Here is a 25,769-nt window from a genome sequence, read left to right as displayed (position 1 = left end):
GGTTTGGACTGGGATTCACCCTTTTCAAATGAAGCTGTTTTAAGTAGAAACTGTTAAGACTGGTGCTTGGAGAAAAACACTGACTTCAAAAATTATCTGCACAAACCTGAAGGGGCCCAAGACACTGTGTGAGGTGGATTCTGCATTCTAGTATGTGGCAGAACGGTCAGTTCTTCATGATCATCTTAAGGTGGCAACTAATAAGGCTCTGGGCAGATCTGTGGCCTCTGGTAACACTCAGCAATGCTGCTCCCAAAGCCAGAGAAGCCTTTCGCTTTAGCTGTCATTATGGGGACAAAATTCACAAGCCAGCTCAGACCGTCACAGAAAGCGTTTATTACCACAGAGGAAACCAGGGGATGCCGGAGCCCATGCCCGGTGGCCTGGGCAGTGTGAGTAATCAGGGAGAGGGGACAGCAGGCAGGAACCTCATGAATCACGTCTGGGTAGTCTCCGAACGTGGCTCAGGCCAGGAGACTCTGGCTGGACTTGTGTGTATAGCTCAGGGAGGTGAGCTTTCACGAGCAGGCTTCTGCCCGGACAAAGCAAAGGTCAGCCAGAATCAAAGGTAACAGCTGCATAGACACCATCTTGAAATGGAAATCAAATTAGGCTTATTACATCAGAAGTGCATTTCACCCGGATCATAAAACAAGAGGCAGAAGGGAGCACTGGGCCCTAGCAGATAGCCTGTCTTTGAGATAAGATGCTTTTAAAAGTTAGATATTGGCAGGGCCTTCCCCCTTGCTAAGAGCGAGCAGCACACAATCTCCAAGCCAGCTTTAAAAGCTACTGTTAACTTTGTTATCTGTTATTATTTGGATTTTGAACAAAATTGATGGAGTAGGAACCGGTAGAGGAATCCTGTTTGATCTGGAAATTTTCGGTGGACAGTCCAAAAGGTCGAAGAACCAAGTTCCCAAGATCTTTTAGTTTACCTGCAATGTAAAAGTGAAAATTCAAATAAATATGGGGAATAAACAGACGCAGGAAGACCTCGACCGATCCTGCCTTCCTAACTGATTACAAAGTATAAAGAATATCTCTCTTTAGTTAAAGAAACTCCTACTTTTAAAATTATGAAAACTTCAGCCCCCTCAGCAGTGTGGTCACACTTCAGGGCCACCCACCCCCAAGCCTGTGTGTTGTAGATGATCCTGAGGGAGCCCGCCAGCTCCCTCTGGGAAAGCAAAGCTTCCTGTCCAAACTGTCCAGGACCAACAAAGGACACAGGCCCTTGGATGAGTGATGGCCAAAGTGACTGCTGCTCCCGGGGGGGCTGAAAGCATCCTGCCAAGCCCCAGGGCCTGGTGCTGAGGGCGGCAGACCCTCCAAGTCTGTTCCTTGTGAAAAAGGAGCAGCCACCTGCTGCATCTAATCCCACTCGGTAGACTTCTACTGAGCCTGGGTTCAGACTCAAGATCCTCCTGCTTTCCTAGGGAGAGCCTTAGCTTCTGAACAGAACTTGTCACTTCTCGGGAAACGGGGGCTTTTATTCCTTTGAGGGCACTACCCACCTCAAAAGTCCAGTCTCTTCTCCCCAGGATTTGGGCTTTACTCACTAACCATGTTCAAAAGCCAAAATTGAGACACATGGTATAAACCAAGAATTTTTATGTAGATTCTACATACAAGAGTGCCACAGAGTTTGTACATCAACAGCTGGAGAGAGATGTATAGGGATTTATGGGGCAATGGGATGGAATATTTGACACTAGGAGAATTTTGGAAAATCTTGGCTGGAACAGGTGAATAAACAGTTTCAATTCTTTCTAAACTGTTGTAATTCTTCTTGCAGGTCCGCTTCCAATGGAGAGGAGAGTGGGCATAAAGATGAAGAAGCCTCTAACCGTCAGAGCTACGGGTTCCCTCCCACGTCCCTGCTTGTTATCAGCTTTCTCTCTCTGAGGCCTCCCACCTTGAAGCAAAGCCCAAGCAGAGAACTTAGACACACGGCCTTCACATGTCAAGGCCTTTTCTAGTAACTCGTTGAAAGAAGTTTTGGTCTAAGACTTAGCCCCCAGAAACTCCAGACCCAGGCTGACCAGTCTCTGGGCAGGCTTCCCATACCTAAACTTGGAACACATGTGCTCGTGCTGAGTGCGCCTGTGTGAGGAGAGGTGCCAGAGCTGTCCCTGCACCTGGGTGCCACCTAGAGCACAGCCTCTAGTTGATGGATGCACAGGTAGGGGCCACAACAAGCAAAGAAAGGAGGGGGCGTCCTCAGGTAAGTATGAGTCACCCAGGACCTTGGCAGTCTGTCCTGGGTTGAGGAAGGAGGGCAGCGGGGAAACACACATTTAAAGAAGCCGAATAAAAGGTCACTGCTGGCACAATCCTTGGCTCTTCCGATATGAAGAGGGAGTGTAGGGAGACTGAATCTCAAGGTGTTCATGTCACTCTTCCTGAGAGCAGTGGGCCAGCTAGCAGTCTCCTCTGCTTGAGGGCTGCTCTGGACTGGGGACCGATCCCCGGGCACCGCCTGGATGGAGGGCTTGCTGCGAGCCCATCTCACTGCACAGCAACCCGCGAGAGCACAAACTACAGGCGCCTACCATGGGATGCAAAGGGAGCTACACACTTCGGAGATGCTCTCAATCTAGCAGGAAGGCAGACACAGGACTGAGGTGTGCCTGGTGCCCTGGGGAGGAGCTCTCTGCCTGTGCTGGGGTGAGAGGAACTGAGAGAGACTGCACTGCAGCGCTCTGAGGAACTGAGAGGAACAGGACGCTGGCACGCCACTGTGTTCCGTGGATGGCAAGGGGACAGGACTTTAAATTGCAGATGGAGAGGGACACTTGGGGCCTTCTGCAGGCTCTCACTTTGCCTGCCCTGCTGAAGAAGCCACCCGCCACGGTGAGCCTTGCACTTTTAGCTTAACTGATTCTCTGGATGGCACTCATGAAAACATGCTTCCTCACACATACAGCTGCTGCCGCCCTCTGTGCCGCCACCTCCATGTCCCAGGTGCTGACCAATCGAGCCTGGGTAGGGGCAGACCAAGCACTCTGACAGGTGACTGTGGCTCCCTGACGACTCTGCTATAACTTTCTGAGTACTACATGCTGGGTGAGGCTTCCTACCCTGCTTCCCTCTCTCCTCCACAGCCATCTGACGGCTCCCGCCCCTCTGCCCCACTCCCCGCGGCAGGTGTTTCCCTGGCAGGTTTCTTGTACGTCTAATCTGATCCTGCTTCTGTCTCTCTGGGGACACCGCCTACACACAAACTATCATTCTTCTTCCTTCCGTTCGCGGCCTTTCTAACACTCCACAACAGTTTTACTATGTAACTTCCAGAACCAAACCGAACTGAACGTGGGAAGTTCTGCTTGCTAAGTGAGACAATCCCACAAAGTGCCCGAGACACCTGATAAAGACACGATGAAAAAGTCTGCATGTTAGAGAAGACGTGAGGTCCCCAGACTTGAATCTGACCAACAGTCCTAAGTTCACACGTGTGGCATCTCGTTGTGTGGCAGGGAAGCAGAGACAGGAGACAGCCCCTATGCCAGAATAAGCTGAGATACGATGGGGAAGACAAGACACACACAGAAGCCAGTTCATAGGGAAGCTGAAGATGAGGGCCCGGAGAGTCAGAGGATTCCTTTCTGGGGGTGGGCTGGGGGGATCTGTCCGAGCTTCTGGTGTAAGAGTGTGCATGTGAATCACCATCAGAGGACAGATAGGACTTCAGCCTTTGAGACAGAGCAGGCAGGGAAGAAAAAATGGTTTGGATAAATGTACACGGAGGGGTGGGCAAGGGCGAGCAGTGTGTCCAGGGGGCTCAGAGGCAGGAAGGGCATTTCCTGCCAGGTCCTTATGAGCCAGGCCAGAGTCTATGGTTCCTGTGCCATGGGGAAGGCCACTGAAGATTTGAGAACTGAGCTTTAAGGGTTAATAATGCTGTGGCAAAGGAAGAATGAAAAGGAGCCAGGAGGTGGTTCTGACAGAAAGTTAGTGCAACATTATGGGAAAGAAGCCGTTTATTTATTCATGGAACAAACATCTGAATGCCTACAATGCTGGGTAAAGCAGCTCTGAGGGGTGCCCGGCTGGCTCGGTTGGTGGAGCGTGCAACTCTTGATCTCGGGGTTGTGAGTTTGAGACTCACGCTGAGTGTAGAGATTACTTAAAAATAAAATCTTAAAAAAGAAGAAGAAAAAAAGAAGCTCTGAAATCAGACTGAGGCCAGTGAGAACGTAAGGGAACAGAGCAAAACATTATGGTAGAACCAACAACTTTTTGGTTTCTGAGAAAATTCATTTTCTGTTCATGGTAACAGCAAGCGAAGCATCTTCAGTACAGATGATGCTCATAAATATGCTCACGCTCACAAGTTTCCCTGCTGCTGTTTGGAGTCAGGCTGGAGGCTCTAAGACGAATGCAGCTTCCTGGTCCCTCAGACAGGATCATCTGCCACGTCGGCCGATCTGCCACCCTTTCCACTGGCTGCCAAATTCTACGCCTTCCCTATTTAGGCAGTCCCCAGTTAGGTTTCCTTACTTCCACTTGGAGCATATCCGGCACCATCACTCAGCTGGAACGTGTCAATATGTACCTGTTAGAATCTCATCTATTAGACTAACTGCAGACAAAGAGAGGAGTCCTAAATTGCTTGTGCTCAGACAGGAATGTTTATGACTAGAGATCAATGCTTGTCACCAGATTCAGATCTGATAAGTGTTAGTTTCTAAGCTTCCAAGCAACACTGAGTCCCAACAACCCAACGGATGCATTACGTGTAACTTCTCTTTGGTGATAGTAACTGTGTGGTAGTCCATTTACGCTGAGGAGAGCCAGGTATGCCATTTGTTTTCACTTCTCTAAGATCGCTGGGGTTTGGGCCCAACGGGATACAACTGAATCCTGACTCACTGCATTTCCTCTTATGAGGCAGGAAACTAAGCCATGCAGCTGCCTCTTGCTTTCCTTTGAGCAAAAGGCAAATCAAGCACAGAATATGGAAGATAAAATTCACAGCCAAATCAAATGCCTAAATTAGATTTGGGTGAAAGCGGAGGTTGGAGATAAGCCTTCCCAAGAACTGTCAAAGAAGCAGGAGTGATTTTTTTTTCTTTACAATTTACTTATTGATTTATTTTAAGAGAGAGAGAGGATGCAAGTGGGGGAGGGGCAGAAAGAGAGGGGGACAGACGACCTGAACCAGGCTCTGTGCTGATAGCAGACAGCCCGATGTGGGGCTTGAACTCATAAACCAGGAGATCATGACCTGAGCCGAAGTCAGACGCCTACCCCACTGAGCTAGCCAGGCGCTCTGAGAGTGACTGTCTTGAGGGGGAGCTGGGTGAGCAGCAGCCAGGGAATGAAGCAGAGGCAGGGCCGTGAGAGTCTACAAAGTGATAGTCTCTGAGGAAATAATGACAGCAAGGGATTAGTCTAGAGACACTCATGTGGCCAGAGAACACTGCATGCAGAGTCTCTAATGAGCATCAGGCAGGGTGGCGTGAAAAGAAATATGAAAAAATGACCCTGAATTTCCATACCCACATGTATGGCTTCAGCAGTTTTAAGAGACAGTGACAATGTCAAGACTTTCTTGTGACTTGGGTGAAGGAGCTGGGTCTAGGACTAGCAGAGCAGAGAAGCACTGAATGCACAGGAAGGGCCAAAAGAACGTGTCAGATCTTTGCAAAGACAACGAACAAGTTACTTCTAAGCAACCTTATGTAGCTCCTGATCACGGCATCATACAAGATGGTGTTCTTAATTCAGCTCACAAATGCGCACTCATTAGGTCGCTAGCGTCCAGGAGTGAACACCTGAGAAACTTCAGGAATCAGGAAAGCAGAAGTGTGTTCCAAGAGGGTGTGAGGATGTGGCGGTATGAGTGGAAGAGCTGGGCTAGATGGGGACCAGGTCCAGGCGTGTGCTGCAGCGGCTGGGCAGGAGCAGCCGTAGGTGCCTGGGGAGGGAAGGGTCACTGGGGCAATCCTAGCGGTGTACGTACTGTATTTCTAAAGAGCAGGCTAGAAAAGGAGAAGCAAGGATGTTCACCCTTCATTACTCTAATTAGGATTTTTTCCCTTCACGGAGGCAGTTTCATGACTCTTTTTTCCTAGCAAAAAGGAAGTCAACTTACTGAGAAAAGAAAAAGTAAGTCAGAGATGACCGAACAAACCTAAATAAAAAAGCTCACTTTGTTAAATAATGACCTCACTTCATAACTGCCAGTAACAAGTGGTGTTGAGCAGTTTTTAAAATCTTTCACTGCCAGGTTATCAGCAGAAGCCAGCATCCCAGAGAAACAAGCACTAAAAAATCGTGCGGCCCACTGCAGAGAGCTCACTCAGAACGTCCAGGCGTAAGATTATTCTGCAATGAGTGGCTCTGAGGACCCCCAGCAGAGGAAGCACAGCCATGCCACCCATAACAGGGAGGGAAGAAGTCCGGGGCACTCTTGTGGGGCTGTCATTCCACCCTGAGAATGCTTTCTCCTTTCTAGGCTCTCCCACAGTGGGGAGCACCCAGAAGTGGGATCTTATTCATGATCCTTCTACTGGGTAAGGTGAAGGGAGTCTAGCCATTCACAGTTTTTATGTGTAACAACAAACTGACATTATTACCAAGCAACTTAAACTGCTGAAATGTGATGAGAGGAGAATCCTTACAGAAGCAACTGAGAATGAATTCAACTTGAATATTTCAAACGAAGGGGACACTGTAAGTAAAACCCAATGCCAAAGAGAGAGAAATTTTGGCTCGTGAGAATTTAGAGAGACTGAGCCAGCCAGGCAAGGAGAAATGGGAGTTTTGATTCCATCAGGAGTTCACAATTGGTAAAAGACTCCGTCTACATCCATTCCTTTATGGTTTCATAGTGCCTCAAAGAAACAGACCTGGAGAACAACAAGGGTCTTCTCCAAGTCCACTGTGGCCACTCCAACATCATCTCTTTCAGCCGGAATTCGGCTCAGCTAAGTACAGATACCAGCTTTTTTCTAAAAACTAGTCTAAAAACTAAAAAAAGTGTCACTGTTAGAACAGAAGAAACATTCTCTTTTCCCTCTTCTTTGAAGAAACGGTACCTCCAAAATATTTTTTCTGCTCAAATATGAGTTTTTGGAATAACTGGAGAATGCTCCAGAAGTCTCCCCAATTCTAAAACAGTTCTCAGCAGGAGCCAGAGGGATTGTCTAGGTTTAATGGCTTGTTCTCAGTCAGCTCTGCTATCAGACTGATCCTTTGGAAAATATGTCCTCATTCTCTGGATACTGACATCTACGTGGCCATAAATGGCCAAGTCCAATTTATTTTAAGATTTTTCCTTTAAGGCCCATTTGATGGCAATATATTAAATTCAATTCACACGGTAGATTTAGAAAATATTCATAAGGAAGAACACAAAGCACATCTTGAGAAGGGAAATATGAGATACGTTACGAGCAGAATGTGTAGGACAGTACTCTGTCCAGGAACCTTGACTCCCCTGAGTCAAAGAGGCTGTTCCTGGGAGTGCTTCTATGGCCCCAACTACATAATGCTTGGGCAAGTAAAAGAACAAAACCATGAACCCATGTGCCCTATGCTTCACTCACACTCCTTTGTTCTCCTCACTATTTACTCCTCATTCCCGTCCTCTCATGTCTTCTCAAACACTGAAGGACTCTCAGGCCATTTTCAAAACAAAAATTTCCTTAGTTCTGACATGGTACTGGCTGGTAGAACTGCACTCTAATGAAATGAAAAACTTCAGTCATTTACTCCATGAAGAAACTCTTTTCCTGAAGTTCATGATCTGAAATAGGTCAGTAGGATCCCAGGTTGAATCACATTTGCATTCTTGAAGGCAGAAAAACTTTGTAGGAAAAACTAAATAAAAGTTTGGTTTTTGAAAAGCTGACATCCTCTCTAAACCCTCTAAACCTCCTCGAGTCCAAAACAGCTCAGAACTCACTAGGGCCACAGTTTGGCTCACACAACAGATGAAGGGCCCCAGAGCTATTTCTAACCGTTGTGTTCTCCTCCAGCAAGTACCAAATCCTGCCATCCCTCACCCCGCCTCCCAGCTGCCAGGGCCATGGGAATGTAAGGGGCGCAAACTTACCTAACATCTCTGCCTTTAGCTTTTCATTACGTTCTTCGATCTGCTTAGGTAATCTCTGAGGGGAAAAGAGGAGAAACAAGGGTTGGTCAAAAATCTTCTGGCTTTATTTTGAATCTGAGAGACAAAAACTTAATGTGAAAGTCAGAACAGGTGATGTACATATATATGACCCTGTTTAATACAGAAAAAAACAAGTATTTGTGGGTGAGCTACACAAAGAAATTTTGTTTGGTTCATTGCTATATCCCCAGTTTCTGGCACGGTGGCCCAAGGAGGACCTCAATAAAAATCTGGTGAATATATAGGTAAGAAAACTTCTGAAAAAATACATTCCAGATGTTTACAGTGGCATATTTAGGTGGCAGGATTATGGGTTATATATTAAGAAACAATTTTTGGGGGGCTCGTTTATATTTTTTAACTTGAGGTCCTTTCTTAATATAATCTAATTTGCTAAGAAGGGGCCAGATCAATACTGGATATTCCTAAATGATCACCTAGCTCCGCGTTTTTCAATCCTGGCAATAGGACATCCTGGACTAGGTAATTCTTTGTTGCAGTGGTTGTCTTATGCATTGTAAGATGTTTAGAGCATCCCTGGCCACTATATGCCAAGAGTTCCATCCTGGTCATGACAACCAAAGTGTCTCCAGACAATGCCACATGTCCCTGGAAACCAAATCATCCCAGCTGAAAACCACTGATCTAGATCAGAGTCTCAGATGGCTGCTTTTAGCTCTGTGATTGGCCCGAAGTACTCTGCGATTTTAGTAAAAACCCAGTTATAATAATTCAAAATAAAATGAATTATTTGTGAATATAAAAACTAACATAAAAGGCTTCCTTTTACAGAAAGTTTAAGCCTAATTTGACAAGGATAAAGGGAACCAGGAATTTAGCCAAGATTTTAAGAACTCTATATATTCCCTTTCTCCATGCCAAATTAAGTCAATCCTACCACCAGAGATGTTAAAAGTCACATAAAGGACTAAAACTAGTGTCGAATTTGCTTATGTATTTTAATGATCCCAGTCTTTTTCTCATTGCTCCATTTCTAGATAAGTAAAAAAATTAGTTATTACTGAAGGAATTCATCTCAAGTGTGTGAAAAAACAAAGCAGAACAAAACCCAACCCCCCAGGACATGAATGCAGGGAGATCAGTCAACATTTTTCAGGTCTGCTTGAAGAATGATCTCATGAAATAGGTGGGAAATCCCACACAGCGGGGGGGGGGGGGGCTCAAATGCTCTCAGCAGCAAGACAGGAAACGCAACTTAGGAAAGGAATCAGTGTTAGGCAATAGAGAGTGGCAAGGAACTGGAGAGTTCCGGCCGAATGCCAAGACACAGGAGTTCAAGAAGTGTCCAGTATGTCCACACCTCCCAAGTTTTAAGAGGGGTCCGACTTAGATTTATATCTGGTAAAACCTTTCCATTTTAAAATGTTGTCTTCAATTAAAAAACAACAAAGTTTGGCTTAAATAAAATACATCTGTAACAATCCTCATCCACCACTTTCTGGAAGGCCTGCAAACTGTGCTGTCTGTTGGTGCTCATGACAGACCTCTCCATCCTAATGGCTCACTGCAAAGTTTGGCAACGAAGCAGCTTGTTTAATAAAGTCAGTGTTTCTCAAATGTATCTGAACATCTCTTATCTGGAGGGTGATAACATAGAAACATCCAACTCTGCAGCAAATCTGTTAGAGGATGTGCTGCTCTGCACATTAGAGACCAAGAGCAATGCTAAAGGCAAAGGCACAGACCCGGAGTTATTTTTAAGGGGAGAAAGCCAGTAATATGTAGCTAATTGACAACTGACCTAAAAATATGACACTTATTAGAAGCAAAAGGATCTATATTGCCATGGACAAGAATAAGAGTCATTTTAAGAAAGACAAGGAAGCTAATTTGGAATATATTTAATTAGAAATATGATGGCCATATAATAACAACTAGAAACTTTGTGACTGAAAAAGATGAGCAGAAAACCAGAGGTTTATTATAACATTAAGATTCATTTTGGATTAAACTGTAAAATCAAAGTAGACAAGATCTCCCTAGTCCAACAATGAAACTGAGTTCTTGTTACCCCTACAGATTAAACGTTTATACAGATAACACTTAGAGAATGGAGATTAAATGGTACATGGTCACAGAGGGCCTGTGACCACCACTTCAAAGTTAGATCTCCCATATATTTTGTTCCAGGTGCTAATACATTATTCTTGATCACCTTGACTCCTCTGAGGCTATATTTATGACTGCTGAATAAAGTGAACAAAGTGTGAAAAAATATATATATAATAACATAAATGTATAAAAAAAATAGAAGGTAGTAGGATTATTTAAGATGCAATGAGTAGCAACACAGGGAGCAGAAGAAAAAACATAAAAAAATTAGGTTTACTGGGATGCCTAGGTGGGCTCAGTCAGTTAAGCGTCTAACTCTTGACTTTGGCTCAGCCCATGATCTCATGGTTTGTGAGTTTGAGCCCTGCCTCAGACTCTGCACTGACAGTAGAGAGCCTGCTTAGGATTCTCTCTCTGACCCTCTCCCACTTGCTATCTCTCTCTCAAAATAAATAAAAATAAACTTAAAGTTTACCATGCAAGCTTCTCTTGCTTGATGTATTGATGGATCCTTTTCTAATATGGATTTATAGTCCTCCAGGGCTTCATCTAATTTATCAGTCTTCTCATACAACTCCGCTCTCCTCAATATTGCCCTGATATAGCTGGGGTTTAACTGAATTGCTGTAAAAAGAGAAGAAATCATTGTTACCATGAAGAAAAAGGGCCTGCACATCCTCAGCTGTATCATGTTTCTTCATTAAACATCCTCCAAGGGTCTAAAAGGAAGAGTCATTTGTCAAAGGCTACACCTGCCACAGGCAAACTTTTTCTGTAAAGGGCAAGACAGTAAATACCTCAGGCTTTGTGGGACAGACCACCTCTGTCACAACTACTCAACTCTGTGACTGTAGCACAAAAGAAACCACAGACAGTGTATCATAGATGGCTGTGATTTCATAAACCTTTGTTTATGGACACTGAAATTTGCATTTCATAATTTTCATATATCACAAAAGATTTCTCTTTTGATTTCCAACCACTTAAGCCCACTCTTAGCTTGTGGGCTGTGCATAAGCAGGCAGCCTAGATTTGGCTTGTTGATTATAGTTTACTAAACCCTGGTCTATACCCAAAATCCTGTTCTCACATAGTTGTCCTTCATCGAGTTCAGAACAGGCCAGAACACAGAGCCCATGTGAACGGTGCAAAAGTGAGCGAGAATCTGAAGGTACCAATGAAAGACTTGAGGGAAGTTTGGTGGCAGATTCTGCTAGGATTCTCTTTTTTCTAGGCCTCAATGACTGAGGTTACACCTTGACTACTGAGGCTACATGTTTAGCTAAACCCTCATTGTTCCTTCACACTTCTGTTTCAACACATTTAGGTCAATGGTGCATAATATCCTTTCCTTTATCCAGCAACAACTACCCTTCGAAAAGTCCTCTGCCCATATTCTGGATCAACTATATACTACATTTCTCCTATTTTGTTTCTTTTCTGTTAGAAAGCAATGTCATAGTTCTAGAACTTTTTTCTCTTCAAGTAATATACTCAACTTTTACTCATTCATACTTTCAGTAACTATTTCTTTAGTACCTAATATATGTACTTCATGTAGTATTATCTCTAGAGTATGGTGGTAAACAAGACAGACAAGATCCTTTTTCTCATGAAGCTTTAAGCTAGTCTAGTAGACAAGTGAAGGAGGAAAATAAGGTAACTTCAGAGAGTGCTCAAAGACTATGAAAAGGGATTATCTGGGGGAAGCCAGCCATTTGAAAGGTGGAGTGGTTACAGAAAAAGGAGATCTGATCATCAGTAAATTGTTCCTAATTTAAACTCTTCTAATCCACGTGTCTCACACAAATTAAGGTTAAACACCTTCCTCCAAACAAAACAGCATATTCAGAATTAGTTCCATCCCAACACAGTAACAGATCGAAAGTACTTTGCTAGATTCAAAGGTAGTAACAGTTTCATTCAGATATCAAGAAATACCAAGTATAAAGAAAAGAAAACCAGTAGAGAAGGTGATTGATTAATGTGAAGAAAAATAAGAGGAATTCATGCTGAGCATGAAGGGGCTAGCTAACATACAAGTCTCTTTCTAACTCTTCAATTCTCTAAGAGAAAATATTATCCAAATATGGAAAACCAAAAAAATTTCCCAAATTAGTTATTACCTAGAAACTCATGAGAGTAGTGGGATGTAAGGAAAAGTGATCATGTGTATTCTCCAAACCAAGTGTGTGGACTATCAGGAAATTTTTGGAAACAAACAAACAAAACAACCACAACTACAACAAAAACCAAAAACCAACCCTCCCCCTTCCAAAAAAACAAAACCAAAAACTAAAAAACTAAAAAACCAAAAAACCAAAGCCAACACCAACCAACCAACCAACCAACAATCCAATAGTGATTCTATGGCTGGGAGTGTGTCTATAAGTTGGTGGGATGAAAAGACCATAATGGAACTCAGGTATCAGACAGTAAAGTCTCGGTTCATTGTGTGGACCCTGAAAAGGTAATTAAAACGATGGCAAGTGGGTTTGGAAGAATTACTGCAAGTGAAGGGAGCACCAGTTCCACAACAGAAACTGCCCCTCACTGAAGTTGCCTCCCTCTCCACAAATGCACAGATCCAGATGCCCCAGCAGCAGTTACGATCTTCAATTTCAATCTCTGAGGAAAGTAAGACACCACAGAAGTGAATTCCATTCCATGATCTTCTGTTGCCAAGGTAGCTTTGAATTTTTCTTCACATATATTAATACAAGATAACCTGACAGAATTGTGTATTCAAAAGCATGTTATACTAAGATGACTCTATATAGTATCTCTAAGAAGGCTGAACTATAAAGCTTCTTCTTTAAAGGTCCCAGAGTAAAGGTATACACATGTTCAAGTACAGCTGACCCTTGAACAACATGGGGGTTAGGGGTCCTGACCCCCAATTCCTGTGCAGCCAAAAATCTCCATATACCTTTTGACTCCCCAAAAACTTAACTACTAATAGCCTATTGTTTACCAGAAGGCTTACCAGTATCATAAACAGTTGATTAACAAACATGTACTATGTATACATGCTATATACTGTATTCTCATAGTAATGGAAAGCTAGACAGAAGAAAATATTGGGAAAATCATAAGAGAAAATACACTTAGAGCACTTCACTGTATTTATTGAAAAAACTGCACATATAAGAAGACTCATGCAGTCCAAACCTGTGTTGTTCAAGGGTCAACTACACACATCTGACTATTTGTTCAGGTGAGAGGTAATGCTCTCGTATGTTAACATACAACAAGACTAAAAAGTTGTACCTTTGTTGCAGTCACTGATGGCCATCTCTTTCTTATCCTAAAAGAAAATAAAACATTTATATATCACCCTAGTTCTATCTTAATAGTTCAAAGACTCAAAACCATAAACTGATCATTAATAACTGCTTTTAGAGATGTACAATACTTTTCAAATACATCATGTGAAAAAATGCATGGAATTTTCAAGCTAAAATTCAAATTAATGGTGACAGTTCTGATGTGAAAGCCTAACAACAAATGATTCATAGTTTCTTCCTAACATCTTAAAGATTATTGAAATTGACCTATTATATTTGCAAGGCACTTCACATTAGAATGCTGATATTGAGAAAAAGTTGTGATCAATAAGCAAGGCAAATAACTGATATATGAGTAACTATTAATAACCCTCCTCTTTGGCTAGCTGTGGTATTCTCACACCCAAAGTGGTATCTTCCAGAAAGTACACAAAAGTATACAGACAGTATACATTATAGACACACTGTGGCTTATCATTAGTCTCGGTTATAAACCTTAATTTATTCATTGATGAAGTAAAAATACAAAACAATTCATGAAATAAGATACCTAACTAATTAAACTTGCTGAATCTTGAAGCATGGCATAGTGGAAAGAACACTGGATGTCAGAAGAACTAGACTGGCATTCCAGCTCTGACACCAACCTACTTAACGTTTCAAGCAATGTCTATTTTCTCCAAACCAGAAGTTTTCTACACTATTACAGAAACTTTAATTAAAAAAAAAGTTCAACACTTCCTATAATGACTACTGTAGAAAACACTAAATAGTTTACATAATATTTTAGAACAATGTCTATCAAATTGAGTTTCAGATTTCAATCAAAAACAGTTTCAGAAGGGGGCAGTGACTAGTGGGTACAGGATTTCCTTTTGGGGGTCACAAAAAAGTTCTGGAACCAGACAGCGGTGATGGTTATATAATATTGTGAACATACTGAATCATACTGAATTGTACACTTTAAAATGGTTAAAATGGTCAGTTTTGTTATTTGCACTTTATCCACAACAAAAAAGGTTCCAGAGTCATCTGGGAGACACTAACTATACCATATCTCTTCTGATGTTCATTGTAACAATTTAAATATTAAAGGCTCTATGAAGTCCTGCAGTAAAGATATCTGTATACTTTTGTGTAAGTCAGTATTTTCCTAATTCACCATATTTCTATAAACCTAAAACACACAATTTCATATATTTAAAAAAATTTTTTAAGAAGTGTTTATTTATTTTTGTGAGACAGAGAGACAGAATGCAAGCAGGGGAAGGACAGAGAGAGAGGGAGACACAGAATCTGAAGCAGGCTCCAGGCTCTGAGCTGTCAGCACAGAGCCTGACGCAGGGCTCGAATTCACGAACTGTGAGATCATGACCTGAGGTGAAATCCGGCTCTTAACCAACTGAATCACCCAGGCACCGCTCACAATTTCATATTTTAAAGTTTCTGAAATAGGAGTAAATCTTTACAATTTATGTGTATAGTTGTGGTGGTGGTTTTCTTTGTGTCCCTAAGAAATCTCTAAGTTGCAATGCATCTTAACTAACCCCTGCAGATCAAGAAATTATGGCATTTTACTGTGGAAGCCTTTGTTTGAGGCTCATAGTGTACTAACATCTCAGGGGACCCAGGTGTTGGCTGCTGCTAAGAGTGGTAGTCCAAAGTGCCGTGTATTAGGGGCTTCTGGGTGGCTTAGTCAGTTAAGCATGACTTCAGCTCAGGTCACGATCTTGCAGTTTGTGGGTTTGAGCCCTGTGTCGGGCTCTGTACTGACAGCTCAGAGCCTGGAGCCTGTTTCAGATTTTGTGGTTCCCTCTCTCGTTGCCCCTCCCCCACTGGCAATCTGTTTCTCTCTCTCAAAAATAAACTAAAAAAATTTTTTTAAAAAGTGCCTTGCAATTAAAAAATCAGAACCTATTTGCCATATTTCATAACTTATAGAAGTCGTACATATACACACACACACACAATGTATACAGTTTTAAAAACTTAGGGCCTACACTTGTAGTGCTTTGTGTGCTCGTGTAGCCAGGCCTAGAGCTGAAACTCTGCTCTAACTTCAGTTTGCCTTTACTCCCCAGGTGTGAAATGTAAAGCCTGGTGAGAGTTGCTCAGTCAGTGATGTTGAGGCCGTAACTGCGCCTTTCAGAAATTCTTCTTAAAGCAGTTAACCCATCACTTCTTGAAAAACTCAGAATATGCTCCTTATTTCACTTTAGTGCATTAATCTTGGAAGTTTTCATGTCTCTAATTTTAGAATCTTCTTAAAATATTAAGAGTACAACCTCAAAGAATAAACAACAGTGCTAACAAACCTATCCTTTGTATAGGAGAACAGTCAGAACAACTCTCTTTTGAGTTCTTCTCAAATGTGACAGACAAAAGACCAGCATGACGATACATTTTCCTAATTCCAAGAACCTGGTCGATTATGCTAGTTCAACCTGGGCAATATTAATAACTTGGCACCTGTAGAAGCAAAGAATTCCAAATCTCGGGAGCCAAATGGGTATGATGCCTTTTCTCTGAAATTCAAGATATCCCTGCTCTCATTTCTCAATGACAATTTCCAGTCTGAGAATGTGGCAAGACGTCTCTGAGAAGCAAAAGCAAAAGATTTTTCCAGCTAAGTGTAAAAACTATTAGGTGTGAATTCAGATCAATGGTAGAAATATATTAATGAATATTGTTGTAAGTAAACTTAAAACAATGATTTTATTTCTTTAAACACAAAACATCTGTGTACTTTAGAATTCTTTCTTTTCTCATGCCACATCAATCACTCTAAAAACACTTCATTTTGGAAACTGAATCCACTAATAAAACATACAAGTTTAAACATACCAAAAAACCACCTTTTTTCTTGTCCAATTATTAAAGTACTCCCCACCCTACCCCCATTAAATACACACACCCACCCACCCACCCAAAGTGACTTTGGTAGAGGCACCAGAGAATTTCAGGCAACAAGAGAAAGTGACATAGATCTCTGATTTAAACAAACAAAAAACCACTTAAGCCAACCTTGACCATGTTTTGTGGTTGCTTAAAGGTATGCTAAATAACCCTTTCCTTGAGCTTTAGATATAAATAGCCAGAGTTTTAAATAAGCGGTATTGGTTTTTTCAAAACTCTCACATCATTTCAATCCACTAAAGTGGACTATGTTGACTAAACAGGAATAGTAGAAAAATCAACAAGAAATCTAACTTATAATATCGGTGTAACACAACAAAATACAACCGTACCCTTCTCTGTAGTCACTGTGGTACAAGATTCTTAAACCTCTGGACATACAGAATGCATCTAAACTTTCCCTGACACTTACTTAACACATAAGGGCCTCTCTTGTCTTAACTGTTGGACATTTCTGCCATACTTTCTGTCCATACTTTCGACAGAAAATCAGAATCCTAGGAATAAGCATTTTGAAGTCTAGAGTTTTAACCAGTGTTTCCCTGTCCCTTTGAGTCCTTATCTAGAATTCCAGAGGCCTAAAATAACTGGCTGCAGCTATTCTACGACACAGACTACTTGATTAACCTGCCCTAGATTGGTGGAGACTTTGTCAGCCTTCTCCCCATGGAAGCGGCCAATCAACCTCTCCAACAAGGAATGTTAAGAGTAATCTGACTCAAGTATTTTCCTTTTTTTTTTTAATAATGTTTGAGAGAGAGAGAGAGGGGAAATGAACACCTGTGAGCAGGGGAGAGGCAGAAAGAGAGGGGGAGAAGAGAATCCCAAGCAGGCTCCATGCTAAGGATGGAGCCAGACACAGGGCTCGATCCCATGACCGTAAGATCATGAACTGAGCTGAAATCAAGAGTCAGATGCTCAACTGACTGAGCCACCCAGGTGTTCCCAAATACTTTTCTATCTTCCCTGTGCCCTTTACATCAGGGACATACATGGGCAGGACAATGGAGGCAACTCTAAGCCCCAATGCTAGTTGTTTGTTTTTAAAGATTTTATTTTTAAGCAATCTCTACATTCAAGGTGGGGCTTGAACTCACAACCCTGAGATCAAGAGGTGCAGACACTATGCCTGTTTCAAAACAGAAGCAACCCTATGAAAACACTGCAAGTTCATATGCTTCTTAAAAATAAGTGTTCTGAGGGCACCTAGGTGGCTCAGTTGGTTAACTGTCTGACTCTTTATCCTAATTCAAGTCATGATCTCATGGTTTTGAGTTCGAGCCCTATGTTGGGTAGGGCTCCACACTGACAGCACAGAGCCTGCTTGGCATTCTTTCATTCTCTCTGCCCCATCCCTGTGCACATATGCTCTGATCTCTCTCTCAAAATAAATAAATAAAAACTTTTAAAAAGAAAAAAAAGGTTAAAAACACATACCTGTTTCATCCTTGCAGCAGCTCTATTTGAAAACAGAACAGACCTGTCTTTCTGGAAGCAGGATGGGCACATCTGAAGGGCTTGACTATAAGAACTCTCAGCTTCTATATAATCTGAAGATAAGGTAAAAGAGGAGAGCTCATTATGATTTTATTCCTGGTATTACTGTATTCCATAGTGTCTCAGAATGCATAGCTTTCCATTCACAGAACAAAAGTCTCAAGTAGAATATTCTGTATGTTTAATTTTCATTTGGCTTACCCATTTAGGAAGGAATACTGAAAGGCGATTAGAGAACTGGACAGACAAAAAGAGACTAAATTCTGGGATTAATGGCTTAAGATAAAAAAATTCTATGTATCTATTTTCATTAAAGATATTGTGCTTTTATGGAGTCACCTGGCCAAAACTGCTTCTCTGAAATGTTTGGGGACATTTTATGGAGCTAAAAGCAGCAATGTAAAAATCAGTGGTTGACAAAAGACTTTAAAGAGAAAATGGTGATAAATTTATTTAAATTGCCTGTTCACTCCTTTGTCAGGTTTGAAATATTTGACACTAAAATACAAAGAGATATGCTTTCAAAGTCAGAAACATTAGTTCTCTTAGAAAAAAAAAGTGATGATGACTAAACAGGAATAAGAAAAAAAATTTAACTTTAAAAATAGAGAAAAATGTTACTACTCCTAATTTTCTAAAGCATATACACTTTATATATGTGACAATGCTACTGTAAGATCAAATAGTTCCCCTAAAATATCCGAACGAACCCAAGTTATTCCTTAGCAAATGTAAAAAATGCAGAAGGACATGGAGAACATCTCTCTACTTAAGACAGCCAAAGAAAACGGCATGTGAAAGACCAAGGGACAAGCAAAATACTTCCCTAGGCCACATTGGACCCACTGGGCCAGTTTTTACAGCATTGTTACAACTGAGGAACAGGGACCCTGTTTTTATAACAATGAAGGCAGCAGCCTTTTAACCTTACAGGATAGTTTTCTAATGCATCAGCTGAAGTCTTCCCTCCTAACTTCTAGATCCACAGTGGATTACAGAAAAGAAAAGGTATTCGTGTGCCAAGAGATGTGTGGTAATTGATCATCATCAGGTGAGAATGATCCGGACCTGGTGAAAAACAAAGTTCCAAGGTGCTGGGAAGCAACACTGTGTTGTTAGTACTTTAGGTCTGATAGTTGTTCCCAAATGTTCTCTGGTGTTTCTTCACACTCTAAAACAGAATGAGGAAGCAAATGACTGGACATCAGTGCTGAGACAGGTGCCTTACCTCCTTTCTTTCTTAAATGTTTATTATTTATTTTGAGAAGGAGAGAGAGGGAGGGGGTTGAGAAAATCTGAAGGAAGCTCCGTGCTGTCAGCACAGAGCCCAACGTAGGGCTCGATCTCATGAACTGTGAGATCATGACCAGCGAAAACCAAGAGTCAGACGCTTAACCAACTGCGCTACCCAGACGCCCCACCTTACCTCCTTTCTTAAACTGCGCGTTCCCCTCCTCCTTTAATCTAGTGCTCTCTTCTCTTCTTTTCTGCAAGAGATCAATTACATCATTTCTCACACTGCTGTAAGTGAGTAAAAAGGTTAGCTTTCATTAGGCTTTTAAGGGGCAGTAACTGATTTTGTTTTTGTCAACCTGACTTTTGAGAAGTAGGTCAGTTTTATCTAAATCTCAAACAGATGCAGAGAAACACATGACCATCTGGCTAATCATCAATTGCAGTCTTAATGTTTAAAACACAAAACCTGGGTTCTCTGTGTTTAAATCTTTTGGGTGGAACAGTAATTTAGGTATGATCAAATTTCTTCTAATTCAAAATAAAACTAAACAACATACCCACTGATATGCACATCACTGCAAATTTAAATTCTGAAGCTGCTACTTAATTGAATGCATGATTTTGGACAAGTTCCAGATCCTTCTAAGCCTTAGTTTCTTCCTCTAAAAAACGAGGCTTTATAGTTTTATGGATTAATATGATAACGTGCATAAAGCACCAAATACAGTGCCTGGAAAGTAAGGGCTCAATAAATATGAGCTTTTAATTTTCTGTAAAGTGAGTAATTTAATATACACTGAACTACAAGTGTGGTTTATGTCATGAAGGTGGCCCATGGAATGCTAGCAGAGTGCGTTACAGGGAACAAAGCCCACCTGGAGGATCAGGGCAATATCCTGTTAATAGGCTAACACAAGGAAGTCTGAGGAAACATATCTAAGTCTTTCGTTTCTGAGCTGCTTCTAACAACTCAGAAATTCACAGATGGCCAAGCACCCATCATACTCAAAGGCAGAGTGAATGTTATGCTGCAAAGATGGCACACGCTGAGTCCCCGTGTGCTTTGCTTTCAGCCCTGAACATCTTAGCAATATGGTTGGCACACGCAGAACTGGCAGAAGTGCCTGGCTGCCACCTTCTGAAAGAGCTTGGGGGGAGTGGGGGGAGGGAGAGGGAGATGGACACATGCAAGTGAGGGAGGGGGTGGGAGGGGAGGGGAGGGGAGAGGGAGAGAATCTTAAGCAGGCTCTCTGCTCAGCACAAAGCCTGATGCAGAGCTTGAACCAATGACCCTGGGATCATGATCAGAGCTTCTGACTAAAAAACTTCAAATGGAGGAAATAGAGTTAGCAGGGTATTTCATGCACAGGAAAAGCCTGGAGCCTAAACAACTGGGACTCTTAAGATTAGGAACCAAAGAGGGCTGCCTGGGTGGCTCAGTCAGTAAAGTGTCTAGCTCTGTATTTCAGCTCATTCATGATCTCACAGTTCATGAGATCGAGCCCCGTGTTGGGCTCTGTGGCTCTGTGCTGATAGCGGGGAGCCTGCTTGGGATACTCATATCCCCCCTCTCTGCCTCCCCCCATAAATAAATAAACAAACAGCTTAAAAATGTATATATAAAAAAAGATTAGGGGGGGCACCTGGGTGGCTCAGTCAGTTAAGCATCGACTTCGGCTCAGGTCATGATTCTGTGGTTCATGAGTTTGAACCCCATGTCACGCTCTGTGCTAACAGCTCAGAGCCTGAAGCCTGCTTCAGATTCCATGTCTCCCCCTCTTTCTGTCCCTCTCTCACTCACACTCTGTCTCTGTCTCTCTTGCTCTTTCTCTCGAATAAAATAAACATAAAAAAAAAAAAAGATTAGGAACCAAAGTAAAAATACGTCTCTACAGATTTGTAAATATGCTGTTCAGACCAGGGTGCTTCCCAAATGCATTACGATACCCAAGATGATGAAGCTCAGTTCAGAAACTAAAAGGTGGGTAGAAAATGAATCTCATTTTTATGGTATCTACTATGCACCAGATACAATAATTCATTCTGAGATATAACATATCTGGAGCAGGGCTATTCTAAGGGAATGTAAAAAAATAATATGCGTGGTGGTGATGGGAATCAAAATATAAGAATGTGGTCACATTTCCCTAGTACTACCTAGGAGAGAGGTGCTCGGATTCTAATGTTCCCTATGGTATCACAATTTGTGGATGCAAGCAAGAACACTGTATATTAGGTAAAAAATTTTAAAGAGGGAAGATTCACTGCAAAGATACTGGGTACTCACAGAATCACTGGGAGGCCTAACATACAGGCTTAGAAATGGGCAGGATTCAAGGCAGCTGTGTTAAGTCAAGAAGCAAGAAAGCATTGACTGTGTTTTATTTATTTTGTTTATTTATGTTTATTGGAGAGTGAGTGGGGGNTTTATTTATTTTGTTTATTTATGTTTATTGGAGAGGGGGGGGGGGGGGGGGGGGGGGGGGAAGCAGAGAGAGGGAGAATCCCAAGCAGGATCCACATCATCAGCACAGAGCCCAATGTAGGCCTGAACCCATAAACCACGAGACTATGACCCAAGCCAAAAGCAAGAGTCAGACGCTTAACCATCTGAGCCACCCAGGCCTTGGTTAGGCTCCCCTAACTGTCTTTTAGTGGAAGGGCTCTAATAGGAGCAAATAAATTCTAATGATTTCCTTTTCTTTGCCCCAATCAAAATTCAAAGTCTTGCTTGGAAGCATCCAATGAGCCAAGCATAGCTCACATGCCTTGGCTGTCAGAGAATGGAATGAGGAACACGGGGTATGGCCACTGAACAAGACTATAACGCAGAAGAATTCTTCCAGCTAGGAAGGGGAGTTGGATGCTGGAAACAATGAAAACTCCGTAACAAATTCAGCTAAAAGTTTTTTCAAGAAGACCTACAGATGGCCAGCAGACAGACAAGAAGTTGCTCAACATTACTAATCATCAGGGAAGTGCAAATCAAAACCACAATGAGACATCATCTTACATCTGCTATAATGGCTAAAATCAAAAAGATAAGAAATAACAAGTGTTGGTGTGTATGTGAAGGAACCCTTGTACACTGTTGGTGGGAATGTAAACTGGTACAGCAGGTGTGGAGGTTTTCAAAAACAGCCATGCTATGGAAGCAACCTAAGTGGCCATCAAGAAATGAATAGATAAGGAAGATGTGTTACAGATACACAGTGGAATATTATGTAGCCATAAAAAGGATGAGACAGTGCCATTTAAGACAATATGGATGGACCTAGCAGCTGTTATGATCAGTGGTGTAGGTCTGACTGAGAAAGACAAATGCCATATGATTTCAGTCGTAAGTGGAACCTAAACAAACAAATCAGACCTATAAATACAGAGAACTGGCAGCTGCCAGTGAGGAGGGGCATGGGGGGTTGGGCAAAATAGGTCAAGGGGAGAGTGAAATACAGGTTTTCAGTTATAGAATGAATAACTCACAGGATTAAAAGGCACAGCATGAGGAATATAATCAATGATATTATAATAGCAATAGATGGAGACAGATGGTAGCTACACTTGTGGTGAACACAGTATAATGTATAAACTTGTTGGATCACTATGTTGTACACCTGAAACTAATGTAACACAGTGTGTCAACTATACTCAAAAAAAAGTTATTTCAACCCTGAAGAGCCAAAGCAACCCTGACAAAGAAGAACAAAGCTGGAGGCCTCATGATCTGATTCTAAGCTATATTACCAAGTTATAGGAATTAAAAAATAGTGTGGTATTCGCATAAAAACTGACACACAGATCAATGGAACAGAGAGGCCAGAAATAAATACATGCATATGCAGTCAATTTAGGACAAAAGAGCCAAGAATATACAATGGGGAAAGGACAGTCTCTTCAATAGATGGAGTTGGGGAAACGGGACAGCCACACTGTGCCAGAATGAAACTGGATCACTATCTCACACTGTACACAAACATTAACTCAAAATAGATTAAGACTTTAATGTAACACCTGAAATCATAAAAACTTCTAGAAGAACACAAAGGCAGTAAGCTCCTTGTCTTGCTGATGATTTTCTGAACGTAACACCAAAATTGAAAGCAACAAAAGCAAAAACAAACAAGTGGGGCCACATCAAACTGAAAATCTGCTCAGCAAAGGAAACCATCAACAAAATGAATCGAATGGGAGAAAATGTTTGCAAATCATATATCTAATAAAAGGTTAATATCCAAACTATATAAAGAACTCATACAATTTAATAGCAAAAACAACAATCAGATTAAAAAATGGGCAGAAGATGTGAACGGACATTTTCCCCAAGACATACAGACGGCCAACAAATACATAAGATATTCAACATCATTAATCATCATGGAAATGCAAATAAAAACCACAGTGAAACTACCACCTCACACTTGCTAGAATGGCTATTATTAAAAAACAAAAAACAAAACTACAGAAAACTTATGAAGGAAATTGAAGAAGACACAAAGAAATGGAAAAACATTCCATGCTCATGGATCAGAAGAATAAATATTGTTAAATTGTCATTACTACCCAAAGCAATCTACACATTCAATGCAATCCCAATCAAAATTGCACCAGCATTCTTCTCAAAACTAGAACTGTCCTAAAATTTGTATGGAACCACAAAAGACCCCAAATAGCCAAAGTAATATTGAAGAAGAAAACCAAAACGGGAGGCATCACCATCCCAGACCTTAGCCTCTACTACAAAGCTGTCATCATCAAGACAGTATGGTATTGGCACAAAAACAGACACCTAGACCAATGGAATAGAATAGAGAACTCAGAACTGGATCCACAAATGTACGGCCAACTAATTTTGACAAAGCAGGAAAGAGTATCCAATGGAAAAAAGACAGCCTCTTTAACAGATGGTGCTGGGAGAACAGGACAGCAACATGCAGAAGAATGAAACTTAGATCACTTTCTCACACCATACACAAAAATAAACTCAAAATGGATAAAGGACCTGAATGTGAGACAGGAAACCATCAAAACCCTAGAGGAGAAAGCAGGAAACAACCTCCTTGTCCTCAACCGCAGCAATTTCTTTCTTTTTTTTTTTTTTTAAATGTTTTATTTATTTCTAGGAGAGAGAGAGAGAGAGAAACAGCGTGAGCAGGGGAGGGTCAGAGAGAGAGGGAGTCACAGACTGAAACAGGCTCCAGGCTCTGAGCTGACAGCACAGAGCCCGACGCGGGGCTCGAACCCACGAACCGCAAGATCATGACCTAAGCGAAAGTCGGACGCTTAACCGACTAAGCCACCCAGGTGCCCATCCCCCCTTTTTTTAAATGTTTTATTTATTTCTAGGAGAGAGAGAGAGAACCGCAGCAATTTCTTACTTGACACATTCCCAAAGGCAAGAGAATCAAGAGCAAAAATGAACTATTGGGACCTAATCAAGAAAAAAGCTTCTGCATGGCAAAGGAAACACTCCATAAAGCTAATAGGCAACCGATGGAATGGGAAAAGAGTTGCAAAAGACCTATCAGATAAAGGGCAAGTATCCAAAATTTATAAGGAACTCACCAAACTCCACACTCGAAAAACAAATAATCCAGTGAAGAAATGGGCAGAAGACATGAACAGACACTTCTCCAAAGAGGACATCCAGATGGCCAACAGACACATGAAACGATGCTCAGCATCTCTCATCAGGGAAATACAAATCAAAACCACACTGAGAAACCACCTCACGCCAGTCAGGGTGGCTAAAATGAGCAAATCAGAGAACTCTAGATGCTGGCGAGGATGTGGAGAAACGGGCACCCTCCTACATTGTTGGTGGGAATGTCAACTGGTGCAGCCCCTCTGGAAAACAGTGTGGAAGCTCCTCAAAAAATTAACAATAGAACTCCCCTAGGACCCAGCAATAGCACTGCTAGGAATTTGCCCAAGGGATACAGGAGTGCTGATGCATAGGGGCACATGTACCCCAAAGTTCATAGCAGCACTCTCAACAATAGCCAAAACATGGAAAGAGCCTAAGTGTCCATCAACAGATGAATGGATCAAGAAGATGTGGTTTATCTACACAATGGAATACTACATGGCAACGAGAAAGAATGAAATCTGGCCCCTTGTAGCAACATGGATGGAATTTGAGGCTGTTATGCTGGGCGAAATAAGTCAGGCAGAGAAGGACAGATACCATATGTTTGCATGTATAGGTGGATTAGGAGGAACTTAATGGAGGACCATGGGGGAGAAGAAGGGGAAAAACAGTTGGGGAGAGGAAGGAAGGCAAACCATGAGAGACTCTTGAATGCTGAGAACAAACTGAGGACTGATGCGGGTGAGGGGGGAGTGGAATGGGGTGATGGGCATGGAGGAGGGCACTTGTGGGGATGAGCACTGGGTGTTATATGGAAACCAACTTGACAATAAACTATTTAAGAAAAAAACAAATGTTGAGGATGTGGAGAAAAGAGAACCCTTGTGTGCTGCTGGTGGGAATGTAAATTGGTACAATCACTATGAAAAACTGTATGGAAGTTCCTTAAAAAATTAAAAATGGACAGATTTCATTGTTTCTCATTGCCATGTAGTATTCCATGGTATAGATAAACCACATCTTCTTGATCCATTCATCTGCTGATGGA

The 25,769-nt window shown here is 41.9% G+C and overlaps 1 protein-coding gene across 1 annotated transcript in view; it reads right to left on the bottom strand.

The window, feature by feature from the left end:
• Positions 1-316: 316 nt before the first annotated feature.
• TTC1 (tetratricopeptide repeat domain 1) overlaps positions 317-25,769 on the bottom strand; it is a 49,722-nt gene continuing 24,269 nt past the window's right edge. Inside the window, exons 3-8 of the mRNA XM_039245357.1 lie at positions 19,325-19,385; positions 17,839-17,951; positions 13,469-13,505; positions 10,674-10,822; positions 8,066-8,120; positions 317-938 (exon numbers count right to left, since the gene is read on the bottom strand). Of these exons, the coding sequence (XP_039101288.1) occupies positions 805-938; positions 8,066-8,120; positions 10,674-10,822; positions 13,469-13,505; positions 17,839-17,951; positions 19,325-19,385 (549 nt within the window). The 3' untranslated portion in view covers positions 317-804. The remainder of the gene's footprint in view (positions 939-8,065; positions 8,121-10,673; positions 10,823-13,468; positions 13,506-17,838; positions 17,952-19,324; positions 19,386-25,769) is intronic.

Source organism: Hyaena hyaena, unplaced genomic scaffold, assembly GCF_003009895.1.
Source record: "Hyaena hyaena isolate Hyena2069 unplaced genomic scaffold, ASM300989v1 scaffold_253, whole genome shotgun sequence".
NCBI lineage: Eukaryota > Metazoa > Chordata > Mammalia > Carnivora > Hyaenidae > Hyaena > Hyaena hyaena.
This window is presented reverse-complemented; position numbering and strand designations above follow the sequence as displayed.